General features: G+C 47.5%; 1 protein-coding gene across 2 annotated transcripts in view; it reads left to right on the top strand.

Annotated features, from left to right (window-relative positions):
- TFDP1 (transcription factor Dp-1) overlaps positions 1 to 18,523 on the top strand; it is a 239,762-nt gene that overhangs the window by 85,694 nt on the left and 135,545 nt on the right. For both annotated transcript variants that reach the window (XM_082246262.1, XM_082246263.1), the window contains exons 6-7: positions 2,526 to 2,691; positions 4,681 to 4,827. In XM_082246262.1, the coding sequence (XP_082102388.1) occupies positions 2,526 to 2,691; positions 4,681 to 4,827 (313 nt within the window). The remainder of the gene's footprint in view (positions 1 to 2,525; positions 2,692 to 4,680; positions 4,828 to 18,523) is intronic.

Here is an 18,523-nt window from a genome sequence, read left to right as displayed (position 1 = left end):
CGTGGCATGAACACGCGATCCGCTGGCGGACGTCTCGGATGCGTTAGTGGCCCCTTGGCATCAGTATCGTCTGATGTATGCCTTTCCTCCGATTCAGTTGATATCCAGGTTCCTCCGCAGGTTAGCCTCGGAACCGCACCTGGTGATTCTGGTGGCGCCGGACTGGCCACACCGGTCCTGGTACGCCGACGTTCACCTGGCAGTGGCGCCTCCATGGCGACTGCCTCTGTGGGAAGATCTCCTGTCTCAGGGTCCGATCTTCCATCCTGCCTTACGGCCGCTGGCTTTAACGGCCTGGCTGTTGAGACCCAGGTCCTGAGGGACAGGGGTCTCTCTTCTGAAGTCATTCCTACCCTTGTCAAGGCTAGGAGAACCTCCTCTGGTAAGATCTATTACCGTACTTGGAAGGTTTATTTCGCCTGGTTTGAGTCCAGGGGGTTCTCCCCTCGCTCGTACTCAGTGTCTAGAGTGTTGGCTTTCTTCCAGTCTGGGGTGGACCAGCGCTTGGCGCTGGCCACGATCAAGGGCCAGGTGTTCGCACTGGCTATTGTTTTCCAACGCCCTGTGGCATCTCATTCTCTGGTTCGCACCTTCATTCAAGGTGTGCGACATTTGGCTCCTCCTAGGAAGGAGCCCTTACCTCCGTGGGACTTGAACTTGGTTCTGTCCGTGTTACAGCGTTTTCCCTTTGAAAACATTTGGGATATATCGTGGTCTCTGCTGTCTAAGAAGGTTGCCTTTTTGGTGGCGATCACTTTGGCTCGCCGGGTGTCGAAACTGGCAACGTTATCTTGCCGTTCTCCATACTTGGTGATTCACCGAGATAAGGTGGGCATGCGTCCGCATCCCTCCTTTCTTCCTAAGGTGGTCTCTGAATTCCACATTAATTAGGACATTGTCCTGCCTTCGCTTTGTACAAAGCCTGAGCATCCTCAGGAGGTTGCTCTGCACTCCTTGGATGTTGTCAGGGCGATCAGGGTTTACCTGTCTTCTACGGAATCCTTTCGGAAGACGGATTTCCTCTATGTCCTTCCTGAGGGACCTCGGAAGGGCATGGCTGCATCTGCAGTGACTATTGCCAAATGGATCAGACAGACCATTGAACAGGCTTACGCCTTGAAGGAACGGGTTCCTCCCTTCCCTGTTGAGGTGTACTCTACCAGCTCTGTGAGTGCGTCCTGGACCTATTGGCATCGGGCCTTGGTGGCCCAGGTGTGCAAGGCTGCGACTTGGTCGTCGGTGCACACTTTTTCCAAGTTCTACAAAGTAGATGTTCTGGCATCAGCGGATGCCTCCTTTGGCCGCAAGGTTCTCCGTGCGGCTGTGCCATGACGGACCTTTATTTTTTTGTGGGTCCCTGGCTGTTGGTATTTGCTTTCCTGGGCTGTTGCTCCTGTTGAGCATTGTTTTCTGTTGCCCAGCAGGTTCTTTTACGGTCATGTAAGGTTCCTTTCTCTGATGTGGGTACTGCGTTGGCTTTTTCTACGGTTGCGTCTCCCACAGCTCATGTCTATACTGCTTTGGGACATCCCAACAGTGATGACTTAGCGGCGGCGGCGACTGTCGGAGGACTCAGAGAAAGGCATTTTACAGGTAAGATTTTACAAAAATTGTTTTTTTTACCAAAGTTTATCCTCCGCTATTCGGGACCAATAAGTTTAGCAATCCACCTTTCTAATCAGGGCATCTTTATCCATTTTTTCATCAAGCAAGATGTAGCAGGCTGCAGTCTGTTACTTTAAGGAAACATCTAGTGCAGTGATGGCGAACCTTGGTACCCCAGATGTTTTGGAACTACATTTCCCATGATGCTCATGCACTCTGCAGTGTGGTTGAGCATCATTGGAAATGTAGTTCCAAAACCTCTTGAGTGCCAAGGTTCTCCATCCCTGATCCAGAGGATGCCTGGTAAGAATGGTATCCATCTGGCCTTGTTTCTGCATAAACAACTATTGACCTTTCTATAATTTGAAGGTCAGTTCGATCCCATAAGCATGCTTGCCCCTATCCTCACGGTGGTAACGTGTGCACTTTTCATCTCTGCCTTAGAGAATTCAAGCTGTTATAAAAGCCAGAGGTGGTGCAACAAAGTACTAGTGGTGTACTGTAGTTTTTTTTTTTTTTTTTTTTCATGATTCCATAATTTCCACAGAATTGAGTGATTCCATATTTTTTTCTTCTTCTGCTTGATCTGCAAAACCAGTTGCTGTTGACTGGTTTTCTTTTTTCTTTTTCTTCTTTTTTTGTCTCTTAAAGCCAGAAGGTTGGAATGTTAAATGAAAATAGTTTTGAGGCATGTCTGTGATTCGTTTTTATTTTCTTTTTTTTTTTTTTCTACACGATTAAACAATTAAATGTACGTTTTCCAAGAGTGGTATTTACATACTTTTTGCCAGGGGTTGTATGTTCTTTTTAATTGGATAATAGGATCCTCATTTTTACATTTGGGAATTGAACGCTTTTGATGTGTGCTCCGTTGTATGCTATTTTTCACAGAGTTTAAACTTCTAATGTCTCCTATTTAGCAAGAGGAATAAAAAAGGTGAGAAAAATGGCAAGGGCTTACGTCACTTTTCAATGAAAGTATGTGAGAAAGTACAGAAGAAGGGCACAACCTCTTACAATGAAGTGGCTGATGAGTTGGTAGCAGAATTTAGTTCAACTGATAACCACATATCACCAAATGAATCGGTGAGTTCGCTGTTCACTTTTTTTGGTCTCCGTTTGTTCCTCCATTTTTTTTAGTCTGTTCAGTTTCTCATTGCTTTACTCTCCATTTAACTATATATTCCACTTTTTTTCTGCTTATGCTAGCTCATGATTATTGTAATCCTACTGAATTATAGCTGAACTGTAGCCTTACATTCAGTCTTGCACAAATTGCTTAGGCCGGCCATACACGGTGCAAATATTTTTCCTGCAATAAAGAAATTTGCACGATTCCCCCAGCAACACACAGTGCTGACGGTAATCTGCAATTTTTTTCTCCTGGCGGGGGAAGCCATCCCCGCCAGGAGAAGACAGTGATTATCGCTAGTGGCTATAGCAGCTCCTAGGGATAATCGCAAGAGAATATGGTGGGCTGGTTGTACCCAAGTTGATTGATCGAATTAGAACATAGAAAAAGTAGGCCAATCATTTTCGCACTGGGTACACTTAATTAGGGATGGACCGATTATTGGCAAAGCCGATTATCGGAGGGCTGATATTCACTTTTGCCGATGTATCGGCCCCGGAATGGCCGATATTACCGATATTTCAAATATTGCTCATGTAAGGGTAAAATGTCACATAGCATAATTCCGTTTAAAAATGTTATTGACAATGCCACTCGCATATGTACAAAAGATAAGCAATTCCACATTAGCAGATCTGCTGGCAGATTGGTATCTCTCACCCACTTGCTGTAAGTGATACCCCTCCGTTCGGCATTCAGTCGATACCGCGCCGTCCCTCACCCGCTCAAACTCCCACCCACCTGATACCGCTCCGTCTCTCACCCACGTGCCGCAAGTGACACCCGGGTGATACCGCTCGCTCCGGCATACGATCTCCGAGGTCACGATGTGACCTCGGAGATCGTATGCCGGACAGAGCGGTGTCACGGCAAGTGGGTGAGACAGAGCGGGTGAGAGATGGAGCGGTATCACCCGGGTATCACGTACGGCAAGTGGGTGAGAGATACCAATCTGCCAGCAGATCTGCTAATGTGGAATTGCTTATATCTTATGTACATATGTGAGTGGCATATTCAATAGCATAATTCCGTTTATAAATGTTATGTAACATCATTTTACCCATACATGAGCATCACCACCTAATGGTTGGAGGAGGAGAGGACTAGTCGCGGACCCTGACATAGGATGTACAAAATATTGGCCGATACGTTGTGACCAATATAGCGGTATCGGCCCTGAAAAACCATATCGGTCTATCCCTATACTTCATATCATGGATGAATTCTGATATGTCTTCCTGACTTTTAATGCCTGGTCTGCAGGCACATGAGCAGTGCCTGATGAAGGGTAGTGATTCAGCCTGTAAATCCATGGTTTAAATCTTGGTCAGGTCCTGCTATACCGGCCAAGATTTGAACCGTATATGGCCAGGTTTACTCTGATTTCACTACACCTTCTGAGCTTCTCACACTGTGAATTAGAAGCTGTAGCAAATCAGAGCTTACCTGATTTTCTGGCTGGGGTATGTCCAGCATCCTAATGTCCCAGGCTCACCAATCCTATTCATTGTATTTCAGTTCTTTAAATCATGAAGGCTCAGCATCATGTGTGAGCATTACCTAGTGAGTTCTGCTTGCAAATATAGCCTACCTAGGATATCCTTCCCCTCTAAACTGATACCTACCTATTATGAAATATTGATATTTGCATAACTCCTCCCCGCTGCTTGCAATTAGTGCTGAGGGCTTTTACTGAGGCAGGGTGCAAGGATGTTTTCATGAAGCTATGTACAGCTACCATCTGTACTCTATCACCTGGCAGCATTCCATAGACAATCCTACCCAGTGATGTCACTATTTTAATTTAGGTCTAAATTGCTTTTCTTTTAAAATGTGTTGGCATGTCAATGAGTTAGGAGGGACGAACTAGGAAGGCAAAATATAAGCAGGTTCATTTTTCATCTTTTAAGTGTTATAACTTTAAAACACCATTTTTTTTACAGCAAGCTTATGACCAGAAGAATATAAGACGACGTGTTTATGATGCCTTAAATGTGCTTATGGCAATGAACATTATTTCTAAAGAAAAGAAAGAAATCAAGTGGATTGGTCTACCAACAAACTCTGCTCAGGAATGTCAGAATTTAGAGGTATGTTTGGTGCACAGCTTGATATGAAGTGGCCATAGGAGAAAAGTATCCTGTGTTTTGTGTTTTTTAGTTTTTTTTTTTTGCGATATGGGTTTATTCTAATGTGTAAAATATATATATAAATTGGGTGTTAAAGGTGGGGACTTTGCTATGTTGTGTGAAATGAAATTGTACTTGGTGTAAATATAAGAAATATTTATATCTTGAAGCGGAGTTCCGGCCACAAAAAAAAAATTTCAATGAACATACCACCGGGACAGTCAGGGCTAGTGCATTCCACAATGGATAGCCTCTGATCTGTCCCGGTTCCCACTTACCTTTTAGAAGAAATACTTTTAAAATTTCTTCTCCAGTGCTGCCATCTCAGGTGTGGGCAGCTTGAAGCCAGCGCGATCCTCTTCCGCGTCCTCTTCCGTCCTATTTGGTCCCACGATGCACTGCGCCGGCCCCGCCGTCACTTCCGGGTCTGCAGCGTCATCCTTGCACAGCTTCTGGGCATGCCCAGAAGCTGTTTAGCAAGGTATGACGCACCTGCACCGGAACTGACGTTGGGGCCGGTGCAGGCGCATTGATTCCTGGGAGCGATGACGTTCATCTCCCAGGAATCATTGCAAAGCGGAAGTGACGGCGCGGGCCGTGTGCGGCCGAGGGAGGAAGTGGAAAGAAGGTGAGTATTTTTTTTCTGCAATTGCAAGGTAAGTAAAAAAAAAAAAAAATTCTAACTACCCATTTCTTTTTCAGGTGAGCTATAGCAAGCGGATGGCCCAAAATTGACTGTCGATTTTGTGGCCGGAACTCCGCTTTAAGTTGTTGCAGCATTGCAATGTAAAGGGATTATACTACAAGTGGATGGGATTCATTTAAAAAAAGGGTTATCTGTAAAACTGCTCTGCTGACTTTGCCTTAGACACCCTGTCAGGTGAAAAAATAAAATGCCAATTCCCTATTCCACTACATGACTTGGCAGTGACTTGAGGGTCAGAGGAAGGAACCACAGTGTATAGTGATGTACACCGACATCCAGCATACCTGCCGCTGTCCTATGCCAAAAAGAATAAAGGCGACTACAGTGCTGAAGGTTCTCCCTAAACACCTGTGTGTAAACTCTGCCTCAGAACACTTTACATGTCCAAGTCCGCAGTGCAACTGTTTGGTAAAACACTGTTCCTTAAGACTAAGGGAATAAGCCTACCGGAGAGGCAAAGACTAGTGGATGCAGCATGTTCTTTGAATCTTGGCTCTTTTACCAGTGTGGTTGTGTGGGAGATGTAGGGCCTTTTAGGATCTTAGCTGTGGTAAGTTTGAACTTTTAGGGAAGAACCGGGCAATAGAAGTACCATTAGGCTTCCACGTACACAAGGGCCAACTTGCGGTGTCCAACTAAGATAGTAGTCTTACGACTGAAAGGGGAACTGGGTCCCATTTAAATTTGGTGCTGTAGCAGCCCTCTGTGGCTGAGCAGGCTCTACTGCATCTGAATAAGTGTCCTCCCCAGGTTCACTGCGCATGCGAGTGCACCCTTTTCCAGTGCACATGCTGACCTTGTTGCTTTTAACTGTTAAGACTTTTCTAGTATATTCGCTTTGCAACCCTACTTTGTATAGTGATTGGCCCAGTCTGTAATATATCTTCTCCCTCACATTTTGCTAAGCGGTATTCTTTTGAGGAGGAGTTTCTAAAAGTGGGCAGTGCCTGTAGTGGACTAAGTCTATAAGACCTTTCTAATACTGAAGTGATTGTAAACCCTTATTTCTCTATCGCTTAACAGACGCAGCTCCATCTCTTCAGAAACTATAGGTTATGCTCTTCTAATCAGGAATAGGCATTAGGCAGGAAAAAAGCTTAACTGCGCCTATGGGGCTGTCCCTGCAGGCATAACCCCACACACACTCTCTGCATCAGTATGTTTCTGCCTAGTTTTAGGAATAGGACCAAGCTCCCTGCTGGGACTTCGGTCTTCGCTTTTAACAGGGAAATGTTTTATTTTTTTGTGCAAGTTAGTTCCTGACGGACAAAGATCCAGAGGAACTGCAAGCAACAGCCGCACTTTGGTTTCGCACTGGATAATCTAGATCCTTAAAGTCTGGCCTGCGAGTGTGAGCAGGTTATAGTCCAGAACTAGGCCTCGCCATGACTGTGCCCCGATGGATGGGGATGAGCCTGCGAGTGGACTGTCTCGCTAGGACGCGACGACCTGGAACGCCCTGAGTCCCAGCTTCCCCCTGGCTGACAGCACCCCATCTGTTTCTGTTTTGGTGTGGCGCCCACCTGGTATGGTGAGTAGATTGTCCCCCCCCCCCCCCCCCTCAAAACCTCTGATGGTCCCCCCCATGGAATAGTCGGACCCAAAGGGATCCCTCCATTCCCTGGCCTTTCGGAGGACTGGGCCTGTATACCCTCGGCACTCCCTTGCCCCTAGCAGTTTTCCTGGTGGGGGGGGGGGGGGGGGGTGGAGCTAATATTGCCGCCTTTGCTGTGGTGGGGGTGGCTTGTCCTTATGGGGTCCTTGTTTGGTGCCCTTCCGATGCCTACTGTTCTGGGACCCCTGTTTAGGGGTCCTGGAAGACCGCATGGCGTGCCGTGGGGCTGCTTTTTGGTGTGGATCATATAGGTTTCTGTTCCCATTGTACTGCATGGGCAGCCAATTTTTATAGTTCCCCATTGTGAATGCATTAAGCGGCCTTTTTCCTCAGGTCCACAAGCTGGACAGGCGTGCTGCATGGCTTTTTTTAAATGTAGAGGCAGTTTTTTTCCTCTTCCTGTGCAGTCAGTGTCACTTACGTTTTGCATAAGCACATGCTGGCAGTCGCCTGAACGGGACCGGTAATGTTTTTCTGGGGTTCCCTGTAGTGGTTTTTTTTTTTTTTTTTTTTTACCCTCTTAGTTCTATTAGTCGGGGATTGAGGGTCCACTGTAAATGTAGTGGGATTGCGTTTTGGCGGTTCTTAGAGGGACACTGCTTTATTTTTAAAATCAGTGTAACATGGAGTCCCAGGATAAATTTTCACCTGCAGACCCCCTAGGAGCAACTGTGGGAACCTTCTGGGTCATAGTCCCAGCCTGAAATCGCTGCTTTTTTGCAAAATCTGTCTAAGGTGGATTTTGTCATTTCAAGTGTTACCAGCTGCAAACGCCCTCTGCCTTCACCTATATTAGCGGGGTCCTCGGACTCTGATGCAGATCTGGCTGCTGCAGACATATCTGAGGGGTTGGTGTCTTCGCATTCTGATGGTTAAGAGGACCTTTTATCCCCCGCGCGGGAACGCGCATTGGTGGAAGCCCTTAGTTTCAGTGCGGGAAACTTTAAAATTGGCTGATTCCACAGCTGTCCCCTTGTCCAGAATTTTTACAATATTGTGGATGAACAATGGCGGCGCATTAAGCATATGCTGGTGGTGCCTAAGCGTTTTGCACGCCATTACCCCTTTTCGGAGGCAGTGTCCACTAGGTGGACTGTACCGCCGCAGGTGGATTACCCGGTTTCCAGATTGAGTAAAGCGACTCTAGTACAAGTGGACGAGTCACCGACTTTTGCAGACCCAGTGTATAGACGGGTGGAGTCCTTGTCCCACCATCTCCACGTGATAACTGGGTCCATTTCAAAGACTACCTTTGAACATTCTGGTGGCGCAGACTGAATGAGTGAAGTTACTTAAAAGTAACTTTGAAGCTGATCGGATCCCCCCTGCCGTGCTGGAACTACTGGACCAGTTGGCTAAAGATTTGATGTTCATGTGTGATACGTCTCTGGATTCAGCTCCTTTGGTGGCCAGGGCGTCGGCAGTGGGGATTGCTATTAGGTGCATGGTGTGGATTAAAAGCTGGTCTGCTGACCAGGCCTCCAAAAAGGCCTTGACTGATCTTCCTTTCACAAGGAAGAGGCTTTTTGAATCCTGACTGGATGAGTTAATCTAAGGTATCACCGGGGGTAAGAGTACTCTTCTTCCCCAATCCTCTAAGGCAGTGGTTCTCAACTCCAGTCCTCAGGACCCACTAACAGGCCAGATTTTAAGTATTACCTTGGGGAGATGCAGACTAGAGTACTGCAATCGCTGAGCAGCAAATTATATCACCTGTGATGTATTTCAGTTATCTTGCAAACCTGGCCTGTTAGTGGGTTCCAACCTGGAAATGAGAACCACTGCTCTAAGGGTAAGGCGCCGCGTACTAGGCGGGGGCCTTCTTTTACTGCTCATAAGCTGCTTTCTCGTACCTCCTGGTCACAAGACAAAGGAAAGCCGTTCAGGTCTTCTGGGAGTTCCAAGACGCCATGGTCAAGTAAATCGGACTGGCCAGTCCGGATCTGCAGACAAATCCTCGTCTGCATAAAGGGGCGCCCTCACTCACTTCTGGGGTGGGGACATCTTCACGTCTTTCCGGAACCTTGGACTTCCTTGATTCAGGACAAATGGGTTCAAGAACTGATCTGATCAGGGTACAAGATTGAATTCCAGTCTCGTCCGTCAGAGAGGTTCTTCCCGTCCAATCTGCGCCCATCTCCAGATCGGTAGAGGGGTCTACGGGAGGCGGTACAAGATCTGCTGTCACAAGGAGTGATTGTGCCAGTTCCCTCTCAGGAATGCTTCCAAGGTTTTTATTCAAACCTGTTAACTGTGCCTCAGAGGGCAAAGTGTGTCCAATTTTGAAACTCAAGGCTCTGAACCGCTTTGTGCGGGTTCAGATGTTTTGTATGGAATCCATTCGCACGGTGGTGGTGGCGTCACTACACCAGGGAGATTTCTTGGCCTCCATAGATATCAAGGATGCCTATCTACACATCCCTATGTACACTGGACACAACACCAGTGGTTTCTTCGTTTTTCCAAAGCAGAAGAGCATTATCAATTTGTGGCATTACCCTTTTGTCTAGCCTCTGCTCTCAGGGTATTTTACCAAAGTACTGGCCCAGGTGTTAGCATTGTTGCTCCAACGGGGGGTAGCGGTACTGGGGTATCTGGATGAGCTCCTATTGAGAGCAGACTCATATTCAGCCCTGATGAGCGACCTGACAATCACTATCGGCTCCCTACAGAAGTTCGGATGGAACATCAATTTAAAAAAAATCCTCCCTGATAACCTTCCTTGAGACTGGATTATCTTGGCATAAGTCTGGATTCAGCATTGGCGAGGGTCTTTCTTCTCCCAGACAAGCTGCAGAAGTTGCAGGGGGCCATCTGGGTGTTGAAGAACAATCTGTCCTTGCTGCGGACTTGCATGCGGGCCTGGGGTCTGATGGTATCAACCTTCGAGGCGATTCCGTTTGCTCAGTTCCACTCCAGACCATTGCAAAGGGAGATTCTTGTCAAATGGAACAAGGATCCAAAGTCCTTGGACACTTTGATTTGGTTGAGTAACAACATGAGATCTGCTCTGTTATGGTGTCTCCATTCTCCAGCACTGTGCCAGGGCAAATCCTTCCTTCCCGTCGTTTTGGTGGTGACCACGGACGCCAGCCTGTCGGGCTGTGGCGGGGTACTGGGGAAGTTCTGTGCCCAGGGAACCTGAACAGTAGAAGAGTCCAAACTGCTGATGAATGTTTTGGAGCTCAGAGCAATAAAGGTTTGTCTGAGCCACTGGACGACTCGTCTGCAAGATTGTCCGGTTTGCATTCAATCGGCCAACACCACTGCTGTGGCTTATATCAATCACCAGGGGGGGCCCAAGAGTGTCTTGGCGGCCAGGGAGGTGGCCGAGGTTTTGGCCTGGGTGGAAAAGTTTGTTCCAGCCCTCTGTTGTGCACATCCCAGGTGTAGACAACTGACAAGTGGATTTCCTGAGTCAGGTGTTGACTTAAGGGGAATAGTCCCTACATCCGTAAGTGTTTCATCACCTGTGTGTCCGGTGGGGGACACCCCAGGTCGATCTGTTTGCTTCTCGTCTCAACAAAAAGGTGCAGAGGTTCGTAGCCAGGCCTTGATCCTCTATCCGATGCCAGACGCACTGGTGGCTCCTTGGGGTCAGTATCCTCTGATCTGTGCGTTCCCTCCGCTGAAACTCCTGCTTAGGCTTCTCTGCAGGATAGAGGTAAAAGGGATCCTGGTTATCCTGGTGGTCCCAGACTGGCCTTGCCGGTCTTGGCACATGGATCTGGTAAGGTTGTTCATCGATGCTCCTTGGAGACTTCCTCAGGGAAGATCTGCTGTCTCAAGGCCCGATCTTCCATCCTGTTTTAGTCACTGGTTTTAACCACTTTCCGACTGTTTACATTGCTGCTACTGCAGCAGTGCAGCTCTTCTATGTCTGGCGACGTAGACCTACGTCGCGCGCATTCATGGCTCCAGGGCCCGCTCCCGTGAGCCCGATCCTGGTGTGATTGGGCTCAGAACCTTTCAGTCACCAGATGCAGACCAATGATTTTTGTGGTGATCGGTTCTGCCCAGTGGCATCATGTCCCCTACCTGTGTAATGTAAACACAGGCAGGGGAAGTGATGTTATTTTCCCTCCTGGAGCCATTTCGGTTCCAGGAGAAGTAGCCGCTAAACGTGAGTTCCACAAACCCTACACTGACACTAACACACGCAGGCAGACTTTTGACCCCTTGATCACCCACCAGACCCCTCAGTGTACACTAATATACAGTGGTATACAGATCTTTTACTGATCACTGGATATAGTGTCACTTGTGACCCTAAATTGCGCTTGCGCTAGGCCCAAATAGGTTTACGGCACCTGCAATCTATCCACTAATAACGTTTTAACCCCTTGATCACCCTCAGTTAACCCCTTCACTGCCCTCTGTGTTCACTATTTTCAGTGATTACCGACCAGTAACACTCTCACACACACACACACACACACACACACACACACACACACACACACACACACACACACACACACACACACACACACACACACACACACACACACACACACACACACACACACACACACACACACACACACACACACACACACACACACACACACACACACACACACACACACACACACACACACACCTCCATTACTAGTATAGTCTTTTGAACAGATCACTATCTGATCTGATCAGAACTATACTAGCGTCCCCATATTTTTGTGTTCCCAAAACGCAGTGTTTGCACGATCAGCACTGATTCCTGCCAGCACCTGCGTTTGGCCCCACCCCGGCAAGTGCAGTAATCTATTACTGTCACTTCCAAAAAACACAAATTACACAACCGCTGTGTTAGCAGAGACAGGCCTGATCTCTGCTAGCACTAGCAGTTTTTTTTTTTTTTTGTAGCGACCCAATAGTCCAACAACCAGGTGCTTTTTTACCTGTGAGTCACACTACTGTACCTGTAAATTTAGTTGCTAAAATGACCAAACAGTGGTACAGTAGTGCAGAGGCCTACAGTATACCGACCATGTCAGATGAGAGCGCTGGGGAAGCTTCACTGGCAGAATCGGGGTCAGTATATGAAACTGTAGACAGCAGTTGCTCCCTGACAGATAGCTCCGACGACGGATGGGTCCCTGCTAAGGTCAGGTGTACCCGACCCCATTCTGGAGTTGCTGAGATGCAAGAACCGGATGTTTCCCGTATACAGCAGAGTGCCAGTACTAGTGCCGCTCACACTTCTGGTGAACTGGCAAGCACCAGCGGCCTAGTACACCCTGGACCTAAACATACCAGCACTGCAGTAAGACTTGATGACGTGACGAGTCCCATAAGTGCAGTTGCTAGCACGGGTAGTGGCCCGCAGCCACCGCAAGTTCGAAGACAGGCCGTAGAGCCTGTAGTGCCCTCCCTGAAGCGCCGGCATATCCTAATTGGCAGCCCACAGATTCTACAGCGCTCCTACCCCCCCCCCCCCCCATATTCACTGCCCAACCCGGAATTCAAGTGGAAACAGCTGATTTTAATCCTTCATTTTTTTTGAGCGGTTTTTCACTGAAGATATTTACAGATCTATTGTGGATCAAAGTAATTTGAATGCTAACCAATTTAACACCGCCAATCCAAATTGGTCCCTTGCCAGAGATTTTGGCTGGAAACCTGTAACGGTTTTACGAATTTAAGACCTTTCTGGGCCTATCCTTCAACATGGGCATTACAAAAGAGTGAGTTGCGGTCATATTGGTCCACTGACCCAATGCACCAAATGCGCGTGTTCTTTGCTGGTATATGCAGGATTCGATACGAACAAATATTTCTACTCATGCATTTTAACGACCATGAACTCTGTCATCCTCAGGAAGACCCTGGATTTGACCTGCTCCACAAAATTTCGACCCCTCGTAAACCACTTAAATCAGCGGTTTGCAGCCTTGTTGATCCCCCAACAAGATGTCTGCGTTGACGAGTCCCTGATTACGTTTACTGGCCACCTTGCTACCCAGCAAGCGTTCTCCTGGTTTTTCCTGTGCGATCTACAATCAACTGACGAACTGGGCAACGGGCTGGATAATCTAGATCAAGTGGTCTGGCCAGCGAGTGCGCGCAGACCTCAGCTCCACGCTAGGTCGGCTGTGAGAAAGCCCCACTGGGTGGGGGCTGGCCTGCGAGTTAAAACGCCTCACGAGGTCGCATACGACTGGGTCTCGGCCCAAGTTGCAGCGTTCCTCCTGGCCGACAGCCCCCTCATTTAGATGGCGAGGGATTCTGTCTGGAGCTCTGCCCTCCTGGTATGGTGAGTAGCTATCCCTCCCTCCTCCCCTGGGGGGTTTTGGGGTAGATGTGGGCCCCTCCTTGGGATGGCCGGACCCCGGGGTTCCCCTCCTGACCAGGCACCCTGTTTTCATCTGTCCCCCATCCTATCCCCCTCACATATGCTGTGGCTGTATGGATGATCTGATCCACCTCCTGGGGTGAGGGCAGGGTGCTATGCTGGTGATGCGTGCCAGGGGGGGTGTGCTGCCAGCAACCGGATGATCGGCTGTGCGGGGACGGGGGTTGTAACTGGTGGCGGCACCTACAAGGGCGTTGGTACCTGTTCTGCCTGGGTCTGTCCTTAAGGCCTAGGGATCCCTCCAGGAGGCCTTGTGGTGCCGCCATTTTGCTGTATCCTGTGTTTCTATGCACGGCGGCCATGTTTGTGTAGTCCAGTGGCCATTTTCTGGGGGTTTGCCATTGAAAATAGCGGCAGCTATGACAGTGGAGCCCAGTGGGTGGCGATTTCGGTAGCGGGAGCCCCTCCTCATCCCCAGGCGCTGACTTTTGGATCTTTTCACTTCCTGATAGCCGCACTTGGAGTGCAGATTATCCTTGTGGCTGCAGGCCCCTGTTTCTGCTTGTTGAGTCTGGTGGGGGTTCTCCCCCCCCTTTCTGCTGAGGATTGCTTGGTGGTTGTGCCTGGTGACCGGGTTGTGCTGCCAGCACGGTGGGGTTTTTCCCTTTGCAGTCTTTTACACTTTTTGTGGGGTCCTCTGGGTGACTCATGGAGTCTGTAGCGCACATCTCCTCATGTGACCCCCTCTCTGAAGCTCCTGGGCCCTCATGTTCCCAACCATCTATCGATGCACTTACTGCGGTCCTGGAGTCCTTTGTGTCCTGGGTGGAGGTGGCTTTCGGACGACTGGGGCCCCTGGCCTCATCTGTCTCATCAGATACTGAATCTGATTCAGCCGCCGCGGATGTCTGTCACCCTGCTGGGTCTGCAACCACGCGCCCGGAATCTTCTGATGGTGAGAATGATTCATCCACATCTGCAACCGTGCACGAAAAGGCGCTGCTGGAAGCACTGATTGTATCTGTGCATGAGACTTTGAAGATGGAGGTGCAGGTTCCCTTTGGCACTCACAAGCCATCCAGAGCGGCAAATGGGTTTCTTTTCCCCACCTATTTTCACAAAATTAATGCTAAAGAGGGGGGGCCCCCGACCAAAGATTCCCCTTGGGGTCCCTAAGCGATTTTTTTAGGCGTTACCCCTTTGAGAAGTCCCTTATTAAGAATCGGACTCTTCCACCGGTGGTGGACCCTCCAGTTTCCTGATTGAGCAAAGCAACCATGATTCCAGTTGAAGACTCCCTAGCCTTTAAGGCTGGCTGACAGGTAGGCGGAGGCTGTGGCCGCAATATGTACACTCTGCTTTCGGCACTGAGGCCGATATTCACCATTGCCCTCTTACTGAGTGGGCTAAGCTTTTACGTCATGACCTGGAGGGAGAACAGCTCCCCCCTGCCTTTGCTTAGCTGGCAGACCAGCTGGTCCACTTGATCTGTGATGCCTCTTTGGATGCGGCTCCCCTTGTGGCTTGGCTCTCTGTTTTGGGAGTAGAAAAAGGAAGAAAAGCGCCTCTAAGTGAACAACTTTATTTCCAAGAGACAGTAATAACAAACAACTCACAGGATGATGGTAGATGTGGACTCAGCAATAGACTAGAAAGATCTCCTACAGATGAAAAGTCCATCCACGCCGTTCCGACATGCAGAGACCATAGTCTGGCAGGGAGGGGATGCTGGCAGCCTCCTATTTGTTCCGGGTTTAGCCGCAAGAGGGCCCGCAGCGCGTGGAGAGGCGTGTGACATAACCAGGGATCAAGACACAACGCGTTTCTGTGCATGCACGCTCCTTTGTCAAGTGTACAGTGGGAAAGTGATAGCAGCATGTGTGTGTGTATATGTATATACGTGTGTGTGTGTGTGTATATGTGTATATATATGTGTGTGTGTGTGTGTGTGTGTGTGTGTATATATGTGTGTATATATATGTATATATATATGTGTGTGTATACAGTGGGTACGGAAAGTATTCAGACCCCCTTAAATTTTTCACTCTGTTATATTGCAGCCATTTGCTAAAATCATTTAAGTTCATTCTTCTTCCTCATGAATGTACACATAGCACCCCATACTGACAGAAAAACACAGAATTGTTGACATTGTTGCAGATTTATTAAAAAAGAAAAACTGAAATATCACATGGTCCTAAGTATTCAGACCCTTTGCTCAGTATTTAGTAGAAGCCCCCTTTTGATCTAATACAGCCAGGAGTCTTTTTGGGAAAGATACAACAAGTCTTTCACACCTGGATTTGGGGATCCTCTGCCATTCCTCCTTGCAGATCCTCTCCAGTTCTGTCAGGTTGGATGGTAAACGTTGGTGGACAGCCATTTTTAGGTCTCTCCAGAGATGCTCAATTGGGTTTACCGGTAAGTCAGGGCTCTGGCTGGGCCATTCAAGAACAGTCACGGAGTTGTTGTGAAGCCACTCCTTCGTTATTTTAGCTGTGTGCTTAGGGTCATTGTCTTGTTGGAAGGTAAACCTTCGGCCCAGTCTGAGGTCCAGAGCACTCTGGAGAAGGTTTTTGTCCAGGATATCCCTGTACTTGGCCGCATTCATCTTTCCCTCGATTGCAACCAGTCGTCCTGTCCCTGCAGCTGAAAAACACCCCCACAGCATGATGCTGCTTCCACCATGCTTCACTGTTGGGACTGTATTGGACAGGTGATGAGCAGTGCCTGGTTTTCTCCACACATACCGCTTAGAATTAAGGCCAAAAAGTTCTATTTTGGTCTCATCAGACCAGAGAATTTTATTTCTCACCATCTTGGAGTCCTTCAGGTGTTTTTTTTAGCAAACTCCATGCGGGCTTTCATGTGTCTTACACTGAGGAGAGGCTTCCGTCGGGCCACTCTGCCATAAAGCCCCGACTGGTGGACGGCTGCAGTGATGGTTGACTTTCTACAACTTTCTCCCATCTCCTGACTGCATCTCTGGAGCTCAGCCACAGTGATCTTTGGGTTCTTCTTTACCTCTCTCACCAAGGCTCTTATCCCCCGATAGCTTAGTTTGGCCGGACGGCCAGCTCTAGGAAGGGTTCTGGTCGTCCCAAACGTCTTCCATTTGAGGATTATGGAGGCCACTGTGCTCTTAGGAACCTTAAGTGCAGCAGAAATCTTTTTGTAACCTTGGCCAGATCTGTGCCTTGCCACAATTCTGTCTCTGAGCTCTTCAGGCAGTTCCTTTTTGACCTCATGATTCTCATTTGCTCTGACATGCATTGTGATCTGGAAGGTCTTATATAGACAGGTGTGTGGCTTTCCTAATCAAGTCCAATCAGTATAATCAAACACAGCTGGACTCAAATGAAGGTGTAGAACCATCTCAAGGATGATCAGAAGAAATGGAAAGCACCTGAGTTAAATATGAGTGTCACAGCAAAGGGTCTGAATACTTAATAACCATGTGATATTTCAGTTTTTCTTTTTTAATAAATCTGCAACAATGTCAACAATTCTGTGTTTTTCTGTCAGTATGGGGTGCTATGTGTACATTCATGAGGAAGAAGAATGAACTTAAATGATTTTAGCAAATGGCTGCAATATAACAGAGTGAAAAATTTAAGGGGGTCTGAATACTTTCCGTACCCACTGTGTGTGTGTGTGTATATGTATATATGTGTGTATGTGTGTATATATATATATATATATATATATAATGGATCCGGTCCATAAATATTGGGACATCGACACAATTCTAATCTTTTTGGCTCTATACACCACCACAATGGATTTGAAATGAAACAATATGTGTTTTAACTGCAGACTTTCAGCTTTAATTTGAGGGTATTTACATCCAAATCAGGTGAACGGTGTAGGAATTAAAACAGTTTGCGTATGTGCCTCCCACTTTTTAAGGGACCTAAAGTAATGGGACAGATTAACAATCCTAAATCAAACTTTCACTTTAATACTTGGTTGCAAATCCTTTGCAGTCAATTAGAGCCTGCAGTGTGGAACGCATAGACATCACCAGACGTTGGGTTTCATCCCTGGTGATGCTCTGCCAGGCCTCTCCTGCAACTGTCCTCAGTTCCTGCTTGTTCTTGGGGCATTTTCCCTTCAGTTTTGTCTTCAGCAAGTGAAATGCATGCTCAATCGGATTCAGGTCAGGTGATTGACTAGGCCATTGCATAACATTCCACTTCTTTCCCTTAAACTCTTTGGTTGCTTTCGCAGTATAAAAAATATATATATATATAGCAGCGCTCAGATGTGACATTATTCCCTACAGTGTTCCATCATATTTCACTGGAGGACTTTGTTACTCAGTAGATCCACCACCAGAACGAGCCAAAAAAAGCAGCCTCTTACCAGATGTAAGTAATAAAACAGCCGTCAAAACGAGATGGTTAATGTTATGGGTCAACAAATCTGGTGATGAGGATCCCACCAACTCCGATAGTGTAATATGTTTGTAAAAAAATATAAAAAGTAATCATTGCGCAAGCATCTTTAACAAATCTTTAGTTGGAACAAAAGATGATGTATATGGCATAGAGGGATTCCTCAGTGAAATATGGCAAACACTGTGAGACAAGGATAGTAAGGTCCACCACCAAGGAAAACCAGACACACAGCTTCTTACCAGAAGTATATATTTAAACAGACATCAAGGCATATGTGCTGCTGTGGTCAGGTCAATGGATCCAGCGCTATCAACTATATACATTCCAAATATTCCAAAAAAATATAAGGAGGCGGTCATTGCGCAAACGTCACACATGAATTTATTAAAAAAATATATAAAAAGCAGACAGGGTACTCACACTTTCCCTTAAAAACATGAGCATATCACAATATGGCATGAACTTATTTCCAACTGACAAGATGGCCGACCTCCAATAGTTTATGGCACTTGCATCAAGCAGCTAACTTCCTCCCTTGCTTCGGGTCATTGTCCATCTGCACTGTGAAGCGCCGGCCAATGAGTTCTGAAGCATTTGGCTGAATATGAGCAGATAATATTGCCCGAAACACTTCAGAATTC

The sequence above is a fragment of the Pelophylax lessonae genome (genome assembly GCF_965119305.1).
Source record: "Pelophylax lessonae genome assembly, chromosome: 2".
NCBI classification, from domain to species: domain Eukaryota; kingdom Metazoa; phylum Chordata; class Amphibia; order Anura; family Ranidae; genus Pelophylax; species Pelophylax lessonae.
The sequence above is the reverse complement of the archived record's forward strand: the minus strand, read 5'-3'. Positions and strand labels throughout refer to the sequence as shown.